A 23,105-nucleotide genomic window follows, 5' to 3' on the forward strand; every position below is an offset into this window, starting at 1 on the left:
ATATTTTTCAGCACATTATCTTTCTACTAAATACCTCTTCTCTCATTTTTACACAACACATGTGGATCAATCCAGTCAAATATAAACTTATCTATTCGAAAAGAGCTCTTCAGAAAATAATAAAATGTATTGTGAATCAAAAGTAGATGTGCTAAATTTACCGGATGTCATCAATGATTAGCAAAAATGCAATGAGTGGAACATGTAAAAGCCAAATGTGAATGAGTTTCAACATTTAAATTTAAAGTAAGAGAAATACGAAGTTTTTTCAAAATGGAGCACTGTTAATTTCCCCCCCCTCAGGCGGTAGTTACCTAAAGAGCAGTTAATATTTTTTGATAAAATTTATCTCAAAAAACCAAAAAGTGGCTCTTGAAAAGAATCTGTGAACCATTGACTTGTTATGTTTGTGAAAAAAGTGACAAGTAAACCATAAAAGTGTCTACTGGCCACTGGCTACTGACTAAAAATTTTCAGGTCTGCTTTTTATCCTATACTTATATGGACTCATCTCGCATTACATTTCTTTACAGCCATGAATCGTAGCCAATCCTCGCACAGTGACTCGTCAGGTAGATATGGACTTAATCCAGGTGCTGATGTGTCCCTGCCTCCAAAGTTAGAGGATCTGAAGCGCCGATTAAAGGAGGAGATTCGGAAGGAGTTGAAGATTAAAGAAGGGGCCGAAAATCTTCGCAAGGCTACTACAGATAAGAAGAGCTTGGCCAATATCAACTCCATTGTCAAGAAAGCCAACCTCAAGCTGCACGAGTTGCAGCAAGAGCTTCAGGATCTCAATGCATATATGCTTGTAATGCAAGGTCAGAGTTCTACTGATCCCCTCAATTTCAGTGGTGAGTAGCCAGGTGTCTGTTTGTAGTTTTCTTAGATTTAATTGTGAAACTCGAGTAATTTTTGGGAAAATGCCATTATTTTTGTATTTTAAAAATTTTCTTGTATTTTAATTTTTATAAAAGTAGAAGACATTGGCAGAGGGGTGTGCAAAGCTTTAGTAATGGGGGTACCACTATACCAGTGAACCTGTCATTTAGATAACCACCAGAAGAGGGCGCAGGGCCGCCGCAAGGTCAAAAATTTAGACAAAGTATAAAATTGGTGACATCTGATTTTTTTTAAGCATCTTAAATATAGAAAGATAATTTAATTTCTGGTTTTGAATGAATTTAGGCAGTCAAAACGAAATCTTTGGTATTAGGAATATAAACCTAATTGTAAACATAATATTCACTCTGAAATGAGAGGGTCTGAGAATGTTTAGAAATTGCAGTCTTAAAATTGCATTTTAGACTATTTTAGGTTATGTTAGGGGAAAAAGGTTCGGGAAAAAACGCTTCCTCCATCCATATTTCAAAATTGAAACTTATAAAAATGCAATTATTATCACCGACTATGTTGGAAAGCTCTATTCGAGAAATTGCTTGAAATTGTAGCCCGAACTGTGCCATTTTAGGCGATCTTTGAATGATGTAAGGAAGAGAGATTTGGTGGCTCTCTCTTGGAGAGCTTTCGAAATTTGGCTATTAAAAAGTAATTAAAGTTTGCTACTATAACGAAGTTTTTAGAGCATCTTTGGTAATGTTAGTGCTAGGAAAGTTCATGAACTTTTCCTCGGTATTTTCCGAAATAGAAATTCCAGAAATGCAATTGTAGATAATCTTCAGTGATGTTATCAAGGAGTTCCGGTGCTCTTCCCCGGAAATGTTTTCAACATTGAAGCCCTAAAATCGAAATTTTTGACAATCTTTGATAATATTAAGTTGAAGGGTCATTCAGTGGATCTCAGAAAAATTTTACAAGGTAATGTTAGAAAAACAGAAGTTTAGACAATCATTAATGATGGATAAGGTGCGCTTCTCACGGATTTAGGTTGATCGTTTGTTGGGGATTTTAGTGTTAGGCACTCTCTTTGAAGTTTTTCAGAATTGCAATAGTCCTAAATCAGGCCCGTGTCCAGATTTTCATAAAGGGAGGGGTTTTAAAGCTACCAAAGTTTTACTCGAGGGGGGGGAGTTCAATTCTTCAATCCCTCACAAACTTTAGTTGCACGTAAAATTACGTAATCTCAGTATGGCATTTCTATTCCTGTAAGGACTGATGTGCCCCCTCCCTACTCCCCCCCCCAAAGGATAATTCTGGCTGCACAAATGACCGCAATATACCTTCATTTTACTGCTTCTTTTTAATCAAACATTTTTGTTTCGAAAAAAACCCATGCTTCTTTTTAATGATAACTGGTTACTCTGCGGTATATTGCAATTAGTATTACAAAATGTCCACAGATTCTTTTATAATCCAGCATGGCATCATAATATATAAGTTTCATATTCTGAAATAATGCTTAATAAACGTTAAACGAAACAACAAATAACTTATTGCAGATGCAAGTTACATTACCAAACACAATCACTAATGCATCTTCATAACTGCAACATAAGCTAAATCCTTCATAACCTCCTTAAGTAATATTAACTTTGGCAAGCAATTTTGGCTTTATACTGACAAATCATTGAGCGCTTCTTCCACCACAGTTTTTCCGAAATATTGTTCCAGTTGGTAAAGTTCTAACAGTCGTATATTGCAGATTTTTTTTTCTTTATTTTTCCTTTTATTAAAGAAACGCTGCACACAAACTTTTACTTTAAAACTAGTCAAATGTACATTTTCTTATTTTGGCTTATTTTTTTTACCCCAATGGGAGGGGTTAACCCCTAAAACCCTCCCCTTGGACACGGCCCTGTCCTAAATATATGTGATTGTAGGCCATCTCTGACTACCAGAGGGGAAAGGATGGGACTTGGGAACTCTCCATCGGACTTCTTTTATAAATCAAAGTTTCAAAAACCCTCTTCTATACTACCTTTGCTAATGTAAAATGAAAGGATAAATTTCGGGAACTTCCCTCCCTTCACTTTCTTTGCTATGTCTCCATATTCTTTTTTGTGTCAACTATTGATATGAATATTATAAAAACCCTTTCCCGAGTTTTTCTTCTCCAAAACCATTTGAGTGCTCTCGTTTTAAATAGTAAAATTTTCTATTTCCAGCCTGATATTTTTTATTTGTTTGAAATACTAGCATTTGCGATCTCAGTAAAAATACTTTTACCATTTTTGACTTATGTTGTACCTTTTAGTTATACAGGAGTGACTCTCGCCAAAGATGCAAGAGGGGCCGTAATTTGCCAAGATTATTCAGAAAAAATATGAGTTTAAAGTTAATTACTTTAATATGTTTTCAAAGAAAATTAGTTACAATAGAGCTGGCAGTATAAAAAAGGCAATCCCTAATGCCACTCCAAAAAAAAGGAAAAATTTTGCGTGCATGGCACATTTTTCCTGTGTCTTCTTCATATTTCTTCACTGCAGTAGAGTATCTGAGAAGGGTGAGGGGCGGCTAATCCCTCTTTTTCGAAAAGGGGGCAGCATTTTAAATCTGATTGGGGAAAAGAAATATTTTGAAACATTACTCAAATAAGATACAATATGTATTACAAGTTAAAAGAGAAGCAAACTCCTCCCAGAAATATTGTAAAAGATTGACTTAACCTGCGTTTTTAAAGCAACAACTTCAAAAATATATTCCTGGGGATTGTTTCCCCTTCCCACGCCAAAAACATTCAAGATAGTATTAAATTTTGGCTTCAATTTCATAAATGTTCCAAATGAAAGTCCTTGAAAACTCCTCATATAACATCATAAAAGGCTAAAAAAACAATTTTGGTGCTTTAGTTTCGAAAAGTTTCCAGAGAGGACCTTGAATCTCTCCTCTCTATATAGATCACCTGAAATCGTCTAAAACTGCGTTTTTCGAACTTTAATTTCAAAAATTAGGGTTAGAACCTCCCCGTAGTCTCCTCTCTCAAAAAATATCGAAAATGATCTACTACAGCGTTTTTAGAAATTCAATTGCAAAAATTGCCAGGGGGAGGAGATCCCAAACCTCTCATTCCCCAAGAACTGCGTTTTTACAAAAATTTCAAGACTTTTCTCAGGGAGAAATCTCTGGATACCCCTACTTCTACGTGAATATTTTACTTACAAATGTTTTATAATAAATTGCTACATGTAATTTTCATTAATGAATTTCCATGAAACGGTGTGGGGAAAGGGCACCATCCTTAGATGCGGAGGAGCTATAGACTCCATAGGTACGCCACTGAGCACCATAAATTTTCCCATAAGCATCTTTATTTTTCTTTCATGAAAAGCATAATATTCCTTGATATTTTTACTAAATGTTAAAATGTTATGAACTACATGTTAAAAAGGGTTAAAAATCAGTTTGAAGGGTTTCAAAAAGAGCTTAAATTTTAGAACCTGAATTGATATCGAGAAACATAGACGCACAGCACCGTTTCATAAAAACAATTTTTTCTTTTTTTATCATAACATAAATGAAATGCGTATACAAGAAGACGAAATGATGACAGTTGAGTGTGTGATGTGGAAGCTGAAGCTGGTTTGTAGAAGCTGCCTTGCCCGTCAGCCACAGCCACCTGTCTCATTCTCATTTCAGCCACTTGCACATTACAGAAAACATTATGGCTCTCCCAACTTTTATTGTGCTAATGGGAGTACCGTGGTACCCCGGTGACCTTTGTGTGCAAGCCTCCATTGGTTTGATATATAAGTTCATTTTGTCCCCAATTTATGGAAAAAAAGGTGGCAAGGTGACTACCGTCAAATTCGGTAGATAATCCACAGCTAAGAAACGAGAAACAAACATTAGGAAAACTTAAAAGAAACTGAAACAAAAGTTCAGCATAAAAATTCTTTTAAGTCATTTTGATTGGTACATAATGTAAACATCAAGCTATGATTTCATTGACAATATCCTTAAAAGTGTACAAAAAGCTGGTTAAGTCATCCTCTTCGCGTTAAACTACTCTTTAAAATTTTTTAACAGCATCAGTCACAAAGTGATGCACAATTCTTATGCATTTTCTCAGCATGATTTATATATACTCTTTCAACAATTATGTGCTTCTTTTTTTACACCATAAATTTTTGTCATAAAATAAAGATTGACTGGATGAAACAAAAAATTGATACAAAATGCCTCATTCTTTATGCTAAAAATTCTAATGAATTGGTCAAAGATTTTTTTTTTGTGCTCACTTCTTGATATGTTTCAACTTTATTTTAAGTACCATCTGATTATCAAGAACCAAAACTAGCCTTATCATCATGCTTTGTTATTTATCTCAGTATTTTAGTAATATTTTAAATTATGTTGTGTATGATTTCAAGACTTAATTTAGCATTTCGTCTTTGTGAAATAACTATTCTTTGCTTGTGTGATCTAACGTTTTTTTTTACCATCCCAGAGAGCTGTGTAATCTCTCCAGACAAATATGAACAACAGCAACCAGAAGCCCCCCTCTCGACATCCGACCAAAGACTGAAGTCGCTGGAAAAGCAGCTTGATATCGAACAAAAGGTGAGATGCTTTTGCAGGCAGGGAGTGATTATGACCACATCTTTTCGTTTATTGTTCATTGTTGTATGTCATTGCATACCTTCATTGTTCTTTGAAAATAAATTGTTTAGGTTGATACATAAAAATTCTATTTTTTCTCCTTTCGGAACCAATCTATGAAGAAACTTTCATTTAATTACTGTAGAACCTCGATTAACCGAGCTTCTATTAATCGAGGTTTCTGTTAACCGAGCCGATAATGAAGTCTATTTTTTGTAGATAGGTAAGCCCTGAGAAAGATGAGAGGTTTTATTTCTCTGTTTAGGTGTTTTATGCCTGTTTTTAAAAAACAATTTACATTTAATAAAATAATGAATTTTTAATTTGAAAAAAAAAATTGCTTTTCGGAAATTTATGTTTTTTAAGCATTTTTTGTATTAAACTTGATTTTGTAAAAATATTTAATTAACGTTTTAAAACTTACTACAAGTTATATCCACTTACAGTTTTTTAACTGTAAAACATTCCGTTTTATATGTTCATTTTCATCCTTTAAAAATATTCTATTGTGTTTTTTATTGATACATTTTAAAATTTGCGATCCTGACAATTTTTTGTACAAAGTTCCTATTAACCGAGATTTCCGACATCCGAAGCGCTAGCAGTCCCAATTAGTTCAGTTATCCAGGTCCTACTGTACATAGGAACACAATATAAAATAGGAACACAATAATGCAATTCCGTAGAGAGAGAAAAGGCATTAAGTGATGTATCCATGAAGGAAGCTAAGGAATGTAAGCATTTAAAAAAAAATTTTTTTTTTTAATGCTTTTAATTATACGCACTAGAATTTTGTCAAACAAAAGGAGTGACTTTTAATGTCTTTTTAATTAAACCTTAGTAAAAATGGTAAGAATTTTTTCAGAAGCTATTTTCAATTTCTGCTGAGTAATTCACATTACTTGGATAAGTTAACTATATTCTGTTCACAAAGTACACATACCGAAAGAAAGTAATTGGATTGGCAGAAGATTATCACTTTTCAGGGATTTACTTGGCAATAAATGAAAAAAAAAAAAAAAAAAAAAAAAAAAAAAATCTGCCTGCTTGGCACAGATTTAATGTTGTCAGCACCAAACACATGGTTGACTACATTGAATGGCATATTCATGCCTGCCCAATCTACTGCCTAAAAATCATTTTCAAAATAAAATCTACTGTTTGGGTCATTCTTCAAAAAGTAACTTTTCCGTCACACACTTTTTACAGTAAAAACTTTAAGAAACAATTCATTCAACAATGATTTTTAATTTCATCAAAAATATATCAATTTAAACCTGCCAACAATTTTTTACTAATTTTTGTTTAAGTATATTTTTGGTTCACAACATTTGAATTCTCACCTCCATGGCATGTCACACACCTTGTGTGTCTGTTTGTTGCTTAATAACTTGTTTAATTAAAAATGTATATTTATTGGTTATTTCTTTAACAGTCTCAAATACTAATTGTTTAAGTATATTTAATTTTTTAATATGGTGTTTTAGTTCGTTTTAGTAGGACAAGAAGTCATGTTTCACAATAAATTCTCACCTCCTTTACCTAAACACGAAATGCCATTCCTCATTAATACATGGCAGTAATGACATCAAATTTTATTTTCCATGATACAAGGGAGCATCCTTGTTTATTTTCAGCTATTAAAAAGTTGTGAGATTTTCGTCGAAAAACAAGAAAATGGATTTTGCTTTAAAAACTAAGTGTGGTTATTTTGACTTCTCACCTCCGTGAACTTGAATTTCAGGTGTGTAAATAATTGTAAAAAAAGAAGTGAACATGTTTTCATATGCTTAACATGTGCAGATTGTAGCAACGAAGGAAAAAAAAATCCCTGAAAAATGTATCTATTAGGCGTATATTAATGGAAAATTCCTCACCTCCGTGATAGACCTTATCAATGTTATTATTCCTGAGGTGAAAATAAATGATGGAGGGGAAATACATCAATAATAGGCATTCTACTAAAATTATAAATTGTCCGTATATCCTCTAATTTACTAAAGACTATTTTTTAACATACATCTGAAACTACTAATTAAGTAGTACTTTAAGAGAGCTTAATATTATATTCCCACTAACCATTAAAGTAGCCGATTGTTTGCACAATTAACAATTTTACTATTTTGATATTAAATTGGCCTTTATTTTTAAACATTATAAGATTTTTCTTTTTTCTTTTTATTTCTGTGAACAAGGCATTATTTTTATTTATTTTTATTTATGAGTAAAGTAATAGTAACTTAACTGGGCCATTGTTTATGATTACTTCTAGTAGGCAGCACTTACACGTAAGAATGAAACAGAAAACAAAAGGTTTCGAAATTGAAAAATATTTGCGTTCAAAAGTTACGTTTTCTGGAGAATGACCCGTTTGTGTTTCTTGCAAAAACCGTAGGTATATTTATGCATAGTGTTTTATTTGAATTCAGTCTATCTTTTCTTTGAATACGGAATAGTAAGTAGTATTTTCCAGAGATTAAAAATGGCACAAGGAGCTTACTAGTTGTTGCTAGTTTTTTAAAAAAAAGTGTTTCTTCCACTTGTAAAGAAAATTTCTCATTTACTTATAGCTCAAAAAGTTTTTGTGGTTTATTAATTTCATTTGAAAAATCTAATAAAAAATGTGCACTTTAATTTTTGCTCATTTTTTACTATTTCAGAGTGTAAAAATAATATTTGCTGCAAAAGAGAAAAATGAAAGTACTGATGCCAAATAATCATTGGCTCATAAATACCAAAAATCTGCCAGTTTGAGAACACGAAAAGTGTTAAAATTATCGTATCTAAAACCACTGCTCTAAGTTTAATGTTTTGTTTCATATTGAAACTTTTCTTTTTTGACTGATCATAACTAAGACCCATGATTCACTCAAAGTAATTTTAAAATGCAAATCATTTTCTTTTGTATATTTTACATCATTTTAAATATATGCTTTCAGCAGTGCCTAGCATTTCCATTATTATTATTATTTTTTAAATCTTCAGGTATATATATATTTAATTAAAATGGCTCCTAGGTCATTCATTTTGACTCCTAGAAACTTGTACTAATTATCATCATGACACCTAAATTTAAATTCTTATTTTTTACGGATTCAGGTTCTGATACTATGTAATTCATTCTACTAGCTATTACTACCCTATGACTACCTTCTTATCAGCTAAATTTCATTCTCTTTGTTCAACAACATATCTGTGTTTAATTTCTGCCATCGCACTGTAAACGGAGTATTTTATTTTAATGATATTATGTTTCACTCCTTTATAGGTAAAACTGGGTGCAGAGAACTTGATCGCCATGTACCGTGGCTGTGGTTCTTCAAAAGACAAGAAACTCTTGGGAGAAGCACAACAGATGCTTGCAGACTCAAAGGCCAAAATTGAGTTTTTACGCATGATGATCGGGAAGGTTAGGAGTAGTGCAGGACAAGATGGCAGTGGTCAGGGATATGATGGAGCACAAGGTGACAAATGATTATTATAAAAATTTTATTAATTTTTTTACGTAATCGTTTTTTTTTTTTTAAAGTAATAACTGAAACAGGGTGGTCTTATATGCCTAGAGTTTAAATTTTGCATTTGACTATGTCGAGAAATAAAGTGCATGGTTTGTACACTTTTAAAAATTTGCTTGAAATAAAAAAGTTTTGTTTTCAAGTGCTTGCAAAGCTTGAAAAAGATCAAAATGTGCTTTCTGTCCTTGTAGTTCTTTGGTTTATTTTTTAAAAATGCATTGAAAAAACTCTAATGTATCTCAATTGCCGTTTTTGCAGTTTCTCCAACTTTATTTGTAAAATACAAAAACTCATTTTTTTTCCCGTTTTTTTTTTTGTAATTTTTGGATTTTTAATTTTTGTTTTTGTAAAACAGGGTTTATTACACTGAAAGTATAGATTCATTTAAGAATTCCAACAGACTTTTCGCAATTAATTGCTCATTCAATTCAAAAATCTTATTTTGGAAACTTGTCAACATCATCAAGCTTGCGCTTTGCCAAAAATTGCAATATCTATATATATAATTCTCTTACGTGCCGGCAAATGAAGGGGTGAATTTCTAAACCTCTGTTGGCAACACTTCGCCGATAAATCATGTAAACAAACTTCTACGTTGTTTTGAAATCTTGAATCACAGAATACTCAACGAACTTTTTTTTTTTTTGAGATGAGTTTGAGTCGGGCTGTGGCCCATTTCAACCTTAATCAGCAAAGAAAAGCTCAAAGAAGGCAGGAAACCGTTCTTGAATCCAATTTAAGACGAGCCATTTCCAGAGTTGTATTCTCTGATTCGCTGCCGATAATTTTTAGCGGCTGGGGAATTTTCAGTCAGCAGTTCCTTCAACAGATCAGGTGCGTCACACAATGCCGGTAACCGCACCTTTCCGTCATGGCAACATTTAGTATATTTATTTGCAGTATTACGCTCTTTCTGCCAATAAAGAGCACCACAAAATTCGCATTCTTCACACATTGCTCCACAATCATGTTCATCGGCAATGTTGTTTTGAACGCGTAGGCGCTTTGAGCGTCGTCTATTCTCTGCTTCAGTACGACAGTTCAGTTCAAAATGAATAACCGAGAAAGAATTTACTTTATTCCTTTTATTCTCAGCTGAAGGGTTTCGCCAAATTTGTTTAGGGTTATAGTAGTTTTAGTATTGTGCAAGCAAAGTAGCCTTGGCGAGTTTTCGCGTTTTTAGTTAAACCATTTTTTGTTCGTGACGTGGCAAGGATTCAGAATAACAACAAGAAGGACAAACGTTTGAGAAAATATGTTTGGTGCTCTCTGAGCCTGTTTTTAGTCATGGCCAGCTCTATGTGGCATTATCAAGAACAAGATCTTTTGAAGCAGTGTCAGTTGTGGCTCCCAAACGGGACATTTTTAATTGTGTATATGAGGAAGTTTTCTCAGATTAGAATATATAAGAGTGTAAATATGTAAATATATAAGAGTGTAAATAATGTAAATACATCCCTCGGGGGAGCCTGTAACCCCTAGAGGGCGCGTCCCCAGGTGGCGGATAGGGGAATGCCTTCATTGGTTTTCCAATGGGTGGTAGAAGGGAAATAAAATACCTTCTGCGGACCAACAGGTAGAAGTGCAATCTCTCCAAAGCAATGACAGACACTTTTGTATCTATAATGGTAAAGTTGTGCACATTGCCAAGGCAGTCATCTTACATACAGCAAAGTTAAACTGTCGAAAATCTGGCTAAAGCAGACAAATTAACATTATGAACGTAATTTTCATATTGGTTAAATGGATGGTGACCTAAATGCAATTACCAACTTTAATTTTTACGGAAAATTTTAGCTAGGCTAATGTATTGGCATACAGCGAGCGAGCGAAGCGAGCATGGATCGCGAAGCGATCCACAGGGAACTGCGTAAGCAGTTCCGGGGGTTGGCGAGCGATAGCGAGCAGGGGGCGATAGCCCCCTAGTAATATATATTTCTTTTCTTATGGGGAGTTAATATATTGCCCCCTCCTGAAAAAGAGTTGATTGTCCAGGTTGTATAACCATTTCTTTCCTCTCCCAGACACACCACTGCTGTCTGGAAGTATTATTTGAGCTAATCCAGGGAATGTACATGTATTTTCTTTTGAGCAATTGGGGTTGTTTCTATTTCCAATCAAGCTCTATTCTTACTAATTTTTCTACAAAAAAAAAGTATTTATTTAAAATCATAATATTCTTTTTGAAATAATCTTACCAAATTGCCACCCTTCTTGCTCTCCTGCTAACCCCTAAGTACGCCACTCTGGTTGAGATTAAGATGACATCAACCTATAGGTTATTAAATTAACTTGTGTCTCACTGTAGTTACAGTTGGGTATTTAAAATGATTTGATTTTAATATTAGGGTAGTTAGAGTATTGTGTTAATGCTGCTGGTTCGTTGTCCCACACCCTAAAATTTTAAAGTGTTTAAAACTAAGATGGCATCAACCTATATAGGTTATTAAATTAACTTGTGTCACATTGTAGTTACAGAGTTGTGTATTTAAAATGATTTAATTTTAAAATTAGGGCAATTAAAGTATTGTTTTAATGCTGTTGGTTCGTTGCCATACACCTTAAAATTTTTAAGTGTTATGTACATTTTTCATTTTTTAGATTATTTTTTATATATGAAAATGATTCAATATGTTAACTCTTTCAAAGTCTTCATTCTGGCACAAAACCACTTCTGAATTTTTTGAGTTTTAACCGCATTTTCTCCTGACTACTATTTGAAGAGTGTCTATTAAAATACCTTTTTTATTATTTTAGGAGCCAAACTTCCCGAGATCATGAGTCCCCTTGAGCTGCGAGTGGAGGAGTTACGTCATCGTCTCAAAGTAGAGTGCGCGGTCGTAGAAGGTGCAAAGAACGTCATACGCCTTCTCCAAGGAGGTTCAGACAGGAAGGCTCTTCATGAGGTAAGCTTTACTCTTTACATTTTTGTTCATATCTTTTTAAAATTTTTTTATTGCTTGAAATGGCTCCACCAAGAAGGTTTGGTTCGTAAAGAAATGCTGAGTAAGAGAACTTTTAGTGCCCCTAAAAATGGGGCCCCTACACACTGAAAAAAAAAATGCTAATCATACATTTAGTCAAACATATTTTCCCATTTTGTATTTCAAATAAAAAATTAACATTACTTAAAGTCCCCCCCCCCTCGCCCAAAAAAAAAAAAAAGAAACAGTTTCATTTTTAAAAACATTCCAATTTGAATGTTCTGTTGTTTTTTTAAAAACAAAAAGTCAAACATTCTGTATGTTATAGTACATGTCTTTTCTTTCCTTGCCCATTTCCTTCCCCCCCCCTTTTTTTTTTGCAGAAGAAAGTTTTTCAGGAAATTAATCTAAATAATAGTTAATATTTTTTCCCGAATATTTAACTCTTCTAAATATTTTTGAGGAGTATTTTCACCACTTGAAAACTGACTATAGTATTTCTGTCACTGGTACTAATTATGAAATTTTGAAATTGAGGTTGTGAGAAGCAAAGGGATGTATGTGGACAGTTTCAAGTTTTGAGTAAAACACGTTTGAAGTTGTGTCCCTAGGTAGACTTTCATTGAAAAGTTTTTCGAAATCATGCTGTATAGCAGCACCTACAAAGGCTACTAGTACTATCTCTTGCCCCAAGACAGATGAGAGGTTCATCTACCATTTGTACTGGTTATCTCCAAATTTTTGATTTTGCACTTGCATCTCTTTGCTTCTCACTTCCTCAATTGTGCTAAACTTTGGTGATTCACTTCTATTCCTAATAAGTTACCGTCTGTTTTCTTTTGCCGAAACCTCCGGCAAACTTGTGCATGGGTCAGGTCTGCTCTGATTTTATCAAAATAGGGTTGGAAACACTGAAGTAAAAAAATGCAAATTAACATGTTCAGCAGTTCTTCCTAAGTAGCATCGAAAAAGAGAGATAACAAGTGCAAGCCGAAAAGATCCATCTTCAACTGCCGCTCCTTTTGAAATGGAGTCTTTCCCAAGTGATAGTCTTCACTTTGAGAACGGACAGTAACTTTGACTATTTTGTACCAACATTATGATATGGCAATAAATCAGCTTCTGCTTGGATAATGCATCATCTATATAGCCAGTAATTCCCCTCTGGTAATCTTGCACCATCATTGCTCAGTTATCAAGTCGGAGACAATAGCAAATGAAAAAAAAAAATTGAATTTTGTCATCTTGAATTCAAATTATGTTTTTCGCAATCACGAGTGTGTGTGTATATGTAAGCGTGTGTGTTTGTGTGTGTGTGTGGGGGGGGGGGGGGGTATGTGTGTGTGTAGGCATGTGTGTTTGTGTCTGTGTGCAGGCATGAGTGTGTGGGTAGTTGTGTGTATGTGAATGTGTAGGTGTGTGTGTGTATGTGTTTGTGAGTTTGTGTGTGTATGTGTTTGTGAATGTGTGTAGGTGTATGTATGTGTGTAGGTGTATATATGTATATGTGTGTAGGTGCGTGTGTGTATGCGTGTAAGTGTAGGATATCGATGAAACCTGGAGACGGTTTTCGCTAGAGTTGCAGCATCGTGAGGAGCCAGTCGACTGTGATGCTGCGGAGGGTACTGGTGGGAAAAATCAAAGGAACGTCAAAAACAGTCAAATGAAAGCAATAAGCAAACGTGATCGCTCAAAAAAAAAAAAAACCCTTATGATGTTTTTGTTTCCAATGGTTTTTTTTAAATAAAATTTTAAAATGTATGGTTTTGAGAGTTTTTTGCAACAATAAGGAAATCAATTAGTTACGATTAGAATATGATACTTTGTTATGAAAGGAATTCACATTTACTAAAGTTGCATCTTTAGGCAATAACTATTTTGATTGCTTGCCAGGCGCTGATGTTTTACATTAAAAATTGTGATACTTCACTAAGTGGTTCACATTGATATGTAAATATATTCTGAATGTAATTCACTGGGTGCATTAATGAATTAGCAAAGCACAGATATTTTTTTATAAATATTATGTAGCTCCTCTTCAAGTTCCTTTCTCTTACAAAAAATATGGCTACGAAACTTTCCAAAACTGAAAAAAAAGAGGGACGTGATGAAATAAAACAGTGGTCATTTTTAGATTAAAGGGGTCATTTCATTTAAGAATAAACAAGAATGGTGTCAGAAGCATTTTGATGGGTATATTTTTCGTTTGCAGTGTAATTAGAACTAGAATGGGGTAAATTACTCGACATCTAAGGCACAAAAATTTTCTTAAGTATTTACAAACAATTTTTTATGTATTTTTTGCTAAAAGGGATGCGGGGAATTTTGATCATAAAGAAAAGCAACCTATACAGCAGATTTAGGGAGGTATTTGAATCTCCAAATTTTCCTATCAGTTATAATCTTGGAGATGCAAAAGACTTTTTAAAGTGAAATTTTATATCTTTCATCTGATCAAGATCTTTAGTAAATCACAATAATTTTGTTTTATTTTTTCATGTTTTTCTTATGGATTGACATCATATATGTGTAAAGTTTTAAAGCTAGAAAAAGTCTTAAAATACTAAACTGATTATTTTAATTTTTTATAATTGAATTTAAGAGATTACCTCTTTGCATGCAATGTTTTTTGGCAGGGCAACAAGTCTAAAGTGAAATTTTGCAATGCTTTTGTTGAAAAGTTGCTTTTCACAATATTACATCGTATGTAATTTATATGTATAACTTTCTATCAGCAGTATAGTAGAAATAAAATGACATTTCATAAGGTCGTATACGCATCTCAAACACTTTTTGATTGCCTTTGCCTTGTTTACTGAGTTGATTTGAAAAGCAATTCAAAGAAAGAGTTTCTTTTTAAAGCTGTTGTATATATTTGTAGGCACAGTCCAACCTACAGGAATGCAGTCAGAAATTGGATTTGATCCGACGCTCCATGGAATTACGACGCATGGAACTTCCTGCAGGATCCCCCCAGATGGAGCTAGTTGGCAGGGAATTGCGTAGTTCCTTGGCAACCAGTCCCCAACTGTATCCTTCAGCCATTAGGACAGGGGGTCAAGAGAAAAGTAGTGGAACTTATGATAGAGGAGCTGCCTGTGTGCTTTCTAAACCTGCAACAGTTACAGGAAAACTGGAAGTGAGGTATATCCTTTACTCATTTGTTGTATTTTTTTACAGAAATGTTTTGAGTTTTGAGTCTTCATAGTGCAGAAGTGCCAAACCTACAGCCCGCGGGCCATGTGTGGCCTGCAAAACTGGTCCTTGTGGCCTGTTGTGTTCAGTCTTAAGAGTTGAAAAAATGTTTTGGAACCTTCCAAAACAACTGATCATTTATATTTGGTACAGTAGACCCTCATTTTAGGCGGGTTTATTTTATGTGGTTTCGATTATACACATTTTAAGATTTGGCTCCTTTATTTTATTTTAGGCGGATGAGTTTTGGTTTTATGCAGATGCAGCATTGCAAACAGATAAAATTTCCTCCTCTTTCAAAATCCAACTGTTAAAGATTGCAGATTACAAGTAATAAACTTCATTTTGGCATGCTAATAATTGAGCTTGGGCCATTGGTGAAATTTTATGCAAATGGTTCCAGAACAGAACTCACTGGAAGAAGAGCTTTTAGGAGTAACATAGGAGGACAAAACCAACAAGGATACTGACGTCGATGACACACAACCAAAAACTTTCACATTGAAAGTTTTGAGCCATTCCTAGAAATGATCTTTCTGACTTGTTAGTAAAGGAAAATTCTATCATGAAAATGATGCAAGTGATCATGAATGCGTTAATGCGCTGCAATGAACTACAGAGAAAAAATTCTTAATGACTGCTATAATGAAGCCTAGAGTTTGCTTCATTGAGAGATTTTAATGGTTTTTAGAGGTTACTTGGTAATTTACTGAATATACCTGCCTTGCCTTCAATATTCGAGTTGAACCAAACCATTGTTTCGGTCACTCATCTGGTCAGTGCTAATTCTGAATTAGCTACCAGTTCGTTTGGCACTCTAGTCTTCATTAAGAGGTTTTCCACCTCCAGCTCAGTCACTCCTATGCCGGGCTGATGAGTGCTAATAAGCACGAAACTGCAGTCCTCGGCTGGAATTGACTGAGCTGGCGGTGTATTTCATGTATGAAATTAATTTTTTTTTTTTATGCATGTTGTGCATAGAAATCGATATTCGTGCACATTAAACTTATTAAATAATTAGACATCACTAAAATGAAGTTTTTTTTTTAATCTACGGAACCTAACCCCTATTTTAACACTAATATGAAGCCTTAATTTTTGTGGTTTTGATTCACGTGGCATTTCCATGGAACATAACTCCTGCATAAAACGAGGGTCTACTGTATTATGCAATGGGTGAGTTGGACGTCTGTCTCACCCACTGAGGACAGATTCTCTTATGATTAAGTTGTTAATAATACTTATTGTATTTATAAGTAAGATACTGACAGCTAAAATTTTGGGAACCAAATATACTTTTGTCAAATTGGTCATAGTTTATTGTTGAAATTAGAATATGTTCTTTCAATAGTCTGCATACAAGGTTTTTGATAAAATGAATCTAAGAGGCATTTAATCTTTAATAGAGTTCAATTGAAAAATGACACCCAGAGTGAAACTGGAAAGCAAATGCATGTTAGTTTTTGTATTGTATGTGTGTGGAACTTTTTACTGCTTAAAGCTCAGTTTCTTTCATTATTATCACAGTAGTTTTTGATTTTAATTTACCAATATTCAAAAGAGCTCTTTATTGCAATATTAATAACCATGATATTACTGTTACTTATTTATTGATAGGCCCTTAAATTTTGTAATTTGTTTTTGCTAAAAACGAAGAAATTTGTTTTGGTATTTGTTGATTGAACAGTTACTTCTGTGACTCTAGTTTATAATGTATTTATTCTCGTCTTTATTAGGTTGATGGGTTGCCAAGGTCTTCTGGAGGAAGTACCAGGCAGAGTCCAGGTCCCTGTGGGTGGAGGTGGTTCTGGGGGGAGTCTAAAAGGACTAATGCTGGCTGGAAGGTCCTCATCTCGGTCGTACTCAGTCAAAGAGGATACTTCTAGTGAGTGATCTAATAAATCATTTGCATTGAATTACTATTCTTTTTACATTTGAAGCATCTAAAAGCAAAGGAGTGTAAGGGCAAAAAAGGAAAAATTTATCAATATCTAGTGCGAATGGTAGAAGCATGAACTGTTTCAGGGGCAAGATATGGTAGTTGTTTCCTCAGTAGGGGGTGGGGGTCTATTTTAAAGCATAATTTTTATTTTTTCCCCAATAAAAGGATACCTTCAGTTGAGGCAAACCTAACCTAGCAGCGTCATAATGCTGTGATTAGGGTCTGGGTAGCCTTAACAATACTGTCAGGTTAGGCATGCCCCCAACTATTAGATTTTAATCTTGCATGTTTTTTTGCAAAACTAAAGAACTTATATTCTTTTATTTCTCTGTGCCTTATTTATAGACTAAAAAAGAAAAAGAAAATAAACCGTACATTTTTTTTTCATATTGTTTTTTAAAATGTTGTTAAATTTCGTAATAGTGAACTTCAAGAGACCAAACATTCACTAAACACTAAAATCATGAAAAGCTCGCATTTATTCCTTTGCATTACTTATTCTATTTTATTTCCAGATGAAATCATGGCTGTGCTAAAGTTGGACAATGTGAATGTAGGTCAGACTGCTTGGAGACAGTGTAGTCAACAAGCTTGGGATCAAAGATTTTCGATAGACCTAGATCGGGTAAGAATCTTTTTTTTCCTGCTGCAACCTTATTACTAGTAATTTTTTGATTACAATGATTTCAATGATTGCCTTTTCTGTTTAGATCATTAAATTAAGGTAGTTTTCTGTCAGTTTTGAAACAGGAAGTGTGTCACTATTAGTTTAAATATGTTGTAACAATTTGCAAATTTAATATAATATACAATGTTCTGTTACTGGAAAAGGGCAGTTCTTACTAATTTGTATCATGTTCAAAGAAGGAAGGTATACCTTAGACCTATTAGCTTATGTTGCAAACTTGCTGTTTTTATCAGTAAACATGCGCAGTCTGGTAAACTTCTTGTTTATTAATATATATAATTTTTTTACTTATATGTGATCATTATTAATGAGAGAATAAAATAACTTTTATATTGTAATAAAATAATTGTGATTTTATATTTTATTTATTGAGCTAAGCAAGTATTTGCACTATTTATTTTTTATTTAAGTGACAAACTGAGCTATTGTACTATCTTGTATGGCTTTCTAGATGACTATAAAAAAGAGATTTGACTATTAAATTATTATTTGCATTAAGAAAATCAATTTCAGTCTGCTCTCAAACTTTCAAAAATATTGTAACAAATAAAATTGTTGCCATCAAAATATATTGTTTAATGAAACAATAATTTATAGAGTATTATCCTTATTTTCTTTTTGAAGTCGAGGGAGCTTGAGATTCAAGTGTACTGGAAGGACTGGCGGGGCATGTGTGCTGTGAAATTCCTTCGGTTAGAAGAATTCATTGATGATCACCGCAGTGGTATCGCCCTCCACATGGAGCCTCAGGGACTTCTCTTTGCAGAGGTAATATTTTAACTTGTCAGGTTTTATTCAGTTTTAAAGCATTTTTGAGAATTTATTTTGACCCTTTTAAATCCTTGATAGCTCAAAAATTGTGCTAATGTATCTTATTTTGTTGTAATTATCATTAAATTATTTTTGTTTAAACTCTTTTTTTTTTTGAGTTATCATTTCTTCTAATCACTGGTTCATCTGATCAACCTGCCATATATTCTATGTATTAGAAATATCATTTACTTCTTTTTACTTTCTTGATTCTGTATGCAACAATTTCATTTCAGGTAGCATTGATTTATATTTTGAAAATCTCTCAGTACCGTATTTTCGGGAATAAGCGCCGCACCCGTTATAAGCGCCGCTCCCGCCATTAAACAACTTAAAAGCACAGTTATTAGTAAAAAAAGGCTGGAATGAAATGTAAATAAAAGAAATATTTTTAATTAACCTAACAATAGAAATTTTTACTATTAATATAATCTAAATACCTGGGGAGGAGACATTGGTTGGTTATCCAGAGCGCGGGACACGGACCCTTCTCCTCATAGCGCTCCACGTTTTTTTAAGTGGTTGGGGCCACTATAGGCACGCTTTGATCAGTGGGTCGCATCCACTATAGCACGCTTTGATAAGTGGGTCGCATCCACTACGGATCGGCGATTCAGAATCCGTCGAATTCACTCTCCTCGCTGTCCGACGCAAACAGCCACAAGAAGCCTTTATCTAACTCCGGACTATTTTCTCCATCGTCGGAATCGCCATCTTCCTCCGCTACATCCGGGACTGGGGGAATTATTCCTGCCTGCGCGAAGCCGGAAATGATGGTGCTAGGCTTCACAGCATTCCAAGCTCCATCCACCCACTTGGCCACTTCTCCGAACGATGCTTTCCTGAGGTTGCCGCCCTTTGTGTAGTCGTGAAGACCGTTTGCCATCCATGACTCCCATTGTTGCTGCATGTGGCACTTGAAGGCATGATTGGGAGCCAAATCCAATGGCTGCAATTTCTTTGTCAGCCCACCCGGGATGACGGCTAGGGAAGCCGAACATGTCCGAGCGCCCTCCTTCACAGCGTCGGTCTTGTGTGCCGCCATGGAGTCGAAAATTAGCATGCCACTCGGCTGGAAGAAAGAGCCTTTTCTCTTGCGCCAAACTTCGTTGAGCCAGTCCAGCATCAGAGGCTCATTCATCCAGCCCTTCTCGTTGCAGCGTATAACGAGGGTTGATGGAAAGGTGTCCTTGGGGAGCGTTTTTCGCTTAAAGATAAGCATAGGTTTTAACTTCTCCCCGTTGGCCGTACATGCTAAAACACAGGTAAACGAAGTCTTTTCGTTTCCTGTGGTCGTAATGGGGACGCTCCTTTCCCCATCAGAAGTTACTGTTCTTGTCGGCGGGCAGTCGAATGTCAAGGGGACTTCATCCATGTTCACAAGTTGTGATGGCTGGAAGTTCTTTTCAATCTTCAGCCTTTCGACGTAGGCCAGAAACTTCTGCTTCTTTTCCTCCCAATCGGCCGGAAGGCTTTGCCCCACAGTTGTCCGGAACCTGACAGACAATTTGTTTCTCTTCATGAAGCATGTTTTGCCTTCGGCAGTGCTTCAATAGTGGACTTTTCTGTCCTCCAACGGCGAACGCATCTCTCATCGATTCCAAATTCTCTGGCCGCAGGACGATTTCCTATTGATTCTGCCTTCGAAACTACTTCTAACTTGAAGGCTGCAGTATAGCTTCTCAGTCGTTTAGGAGCCATTTCAAAGTAACTCGGTGAAAAAAAGATAAGCAAGAAACGCACGAACGACAGCAAAAAAAGGGACGATGTGAGTGACTAAAATTAGAGCTAGGAGACGGAGAAACAAGTTTCCAATTAGGTCACTTGACCACTCCGAGCAATTCACTTTTGTAACAAGGGTAAATCCCCTTTAGAGAACTGGAACGGCTACCCCCCTCCGTAATAGAACTTTTGCTAACAATGCTCCTCCCCTGACCCACTGTCCCCCCTTCGCTCCGATGGTGCTTGCTCGCCCACGTGATTCTGCGTTTCTCTCCTCAGTGAAACACGTGCAATCGCTGACTCACCTCCTCTCCCTCCCCGTTTCGACCTCGTCGCCTTAGGTTGAAGGGCAAAGGATTTCGCAAAATAAAAGGAATCAATGTGGCGGCATCTATTGGCAGCATTTTCAACTTTTTGACAAAAACTCAGATTTTTTTTTTACTTGAAAAAAATAACGACACTGTACCCTCCGCACCCATTATATGCGCCGCACAGGCATTATTTTTACTTTTTTTCTTGTATGCGCCGCGGCGCTTATTCCCGAAAATACGGTAGTTTTCCGTGAAAAATTAAAAACTGACAAGAAACACAAATTATTTTTTTTTGCAGTAGTCTGTTTAATTTTATCAACATATTGATAAAAATAAACAAATCAGGCAATTAGATGAATTTATAAGTTTAAGACACATTCTGGGTTTCAAAATAAAATGATGAAACCTATATTTATATATGATATATTTCCTTTAAAATATGAAACTTAAGCACAAGACACAAGTTAATAAAGAAAATCATTACCGAGTGATTTTGGAAACAATAACCGTAAAGCAGCTGGTTTCATCATCCGTGATCACTTTGATCAGAGACTACTGTATAATTTTTTGTTAAATCTCAAAATTGTTGAGTTTTGCATTAATAATAGCATGATAATTAAAGATGAGACTTGTAGATCCTTATAAAATGTGCACTAGCCATTACAAAATTTAGTTGCAGCTGGTGGATTAAAATCAAACTCGGCCATTAAAATTTAAGAGTAATTTTTCTTGATAAAAAAGTACTGGAATACCCATGCCTTTTCTGCTAATACTATTTCCTTTTGACTTTTTGTAGGTGAAATTCCTCAATCCTATGATCTCAAGAAAACCTCGACTACAACGTCAGCGAAAGCTTTTTAGGCATAAAGGTATATTTTTCTTCGAACAGTATTTTATTTCAGAAAAAGAATATGAAAAGATAAATCTTCTGTTCTTTTTTATGATTATGCAACTTATTTGCAAGTAAATAGCACATTAGAAAGTAGTAAATCAAGTGAGGAAATAAAGATATTTATTCATTTATCTGACAAAAAATTAGGACGGTCAACCTCGTTAAAACTAACTCAAAGTGACCTTTAAAATCAATTTGTCTTTACCGTAATTCATCTTATCCGAACAACCAATAGGATGGGTATCACAAATTTAGTTCGTCCTGGCAGTTATTCGTTTTAAGTATGTTCAAATTAATGAGGTTTGATTATCTTACTGTTATACATACTTAATGCACAAATTTAAACAAAGCGTGTAATTGTGACTTTTTCAATATCTGCATTGGTAGGATATAACTGGATATGAGTGTAAAAATTTCTAAGAACATAAAAGAAACATTTGCTTTTTTAATATCAAAGCATTAAAATGTTAGATTCAAAATAAAATCATCTAAGAGTTTCATAGTTCAAGAGATTCACTGTAACTCAAAACCTATGCAAGCAATATTATTCTTATTTGTGCTTTAATAAGGTTGTTCATATATTTAATTTATTTACTTATTTTTGTTTTTATTAACTGTTGAGCTTTAGTTAAAACATTGTCTCGCAAAGTTTTTCCAAATGGTACAACTGTATATTTGTTTGTCATTATTTTTCAAAAATTACTGATTATAAATACTGTTTAAACAACACACCAGCAGATACGTGCTGTATTTATCCAGTAATTGTCAATGGTCAAGTTAGCGAGCCTGTCAAGTCGTTTCTAACCTGACAGGTTTTACTTTATGAAATTTATTTTACTTTAAACAACCATATCCTTTTTACATTAAAAAAAAAAGCTTAACCTTTGTTTAAATGGATGATTTTTCTTTGATATTTTACTAATTATTGCATTGTTAAATATGTTTTTGTTTATTTAAATGTTGAACCGAAGTTCAATAATTTCTCTGCAATTTTTTTTCTATTTTCACTCATATACTCATGTTTACACTAGCTGCCTTCGTCAGCTAGATGGTTCACCTTTTTGTGCTTTGCACTTTTTATGCCATTCACCTTTTCACACTTTGACAGCCTTTAATGGCTGCTCAAATAATTTTTTCAAGGTTATAAGAGTTATTTCAATCGGTTTCTATATCTCTGTTCATCTATTAGATATCTATATTATTTTTCTCTGTATCTGCCTACCTCTTTATCTCACTCTGTATCTATATTTATCTTTCTCTCTATATATTTATCAGTCTATATCTTTTATTAATTTCAAGAAATCCATCTGTGTACATTTATCTTTATATTTATCTGTATAAGAGTAAAAATTTTAGGCTCTTTCAACATTGTTGCTCATTACATTCCCCAACAATTGCACCGGGGGTTACATAGCTAACTCCCAGCAATGTTTATTTATTTCAAGTTTGAACTTAATTCTTGGAGAAAATTTCATTTTTACCAACTCATAACACTTAGAAGGCAGTAATACTGTTTCAATATTTTTGCAACAATGCATTAACGCAACAACTAGCTCTGACTCTAGTGGATAAAAAATAGCAGTAACATGAAATAACTTTAAGAATAA

At 34.3% G+C, this 23,105-nt stretch overlaps 1 protein-coding gene across 1 annotated transcript in view; it reads left to right on the plus strand.

Moving 5' to 3' along the window:
• The window catches only part of LOC129225523 (serine/threonine-protein kinase N-like), a 69,109-nt gene that overhangs the window by 4,140 nt on the left and 41,864 nt on the right, over positions 1-23,105 (plus strand). Inside the window, exons 2-10 of the mRNA XM_054859955.1 lie at positions 534-854; positions 5,348-5,460; positions 8,768-8,963; positions 11,775-11,920; positions 14,820-15,082; positions 16,870-17,018; positions 17,591-17,700; positions 18,388-18,531; positions 21,403-21,475. Of these exons, the coding sequence (XP_054715930.1) occupies positions 536-854; positions 5,348-5,460; positions 8,768-8,963; positions 11,775-11,920; positions 14,820-15,082; positions 16,870-17,018; positions 17,591-17,700; positions 18,388-18,531; positions 21,403-21,475 (1,513 nt within the window). The 5' untranslated portion in view covers positions 534-535. The remainder of the gene's footprint in view (positions 1-533; positions 855-5,347; positions 5,461-8,767; positions 8,964-11,774; positions 11,921-14,819; positions 15,083-16,869; positions 17,019-17,590; positions 17,701-18,387; positions 18,532-21,402; positions 21,476-23,105) is intronic.

Source organism: Uloborus diversus, chromosome 7 (genome assembly GCF_026930045.1).
Source record: "Uloborus diversus isolate 005 chromosome 7, Udiv.v.3.1, whole genome shotgun sequence".
Taxonomy (NCBI): domain Eukaryota; kingdom Metazoa; phylum Arthropoda; class Arachnida; order Araneae; family Uloboridae; genus Uloborus; species Uloborus diversus.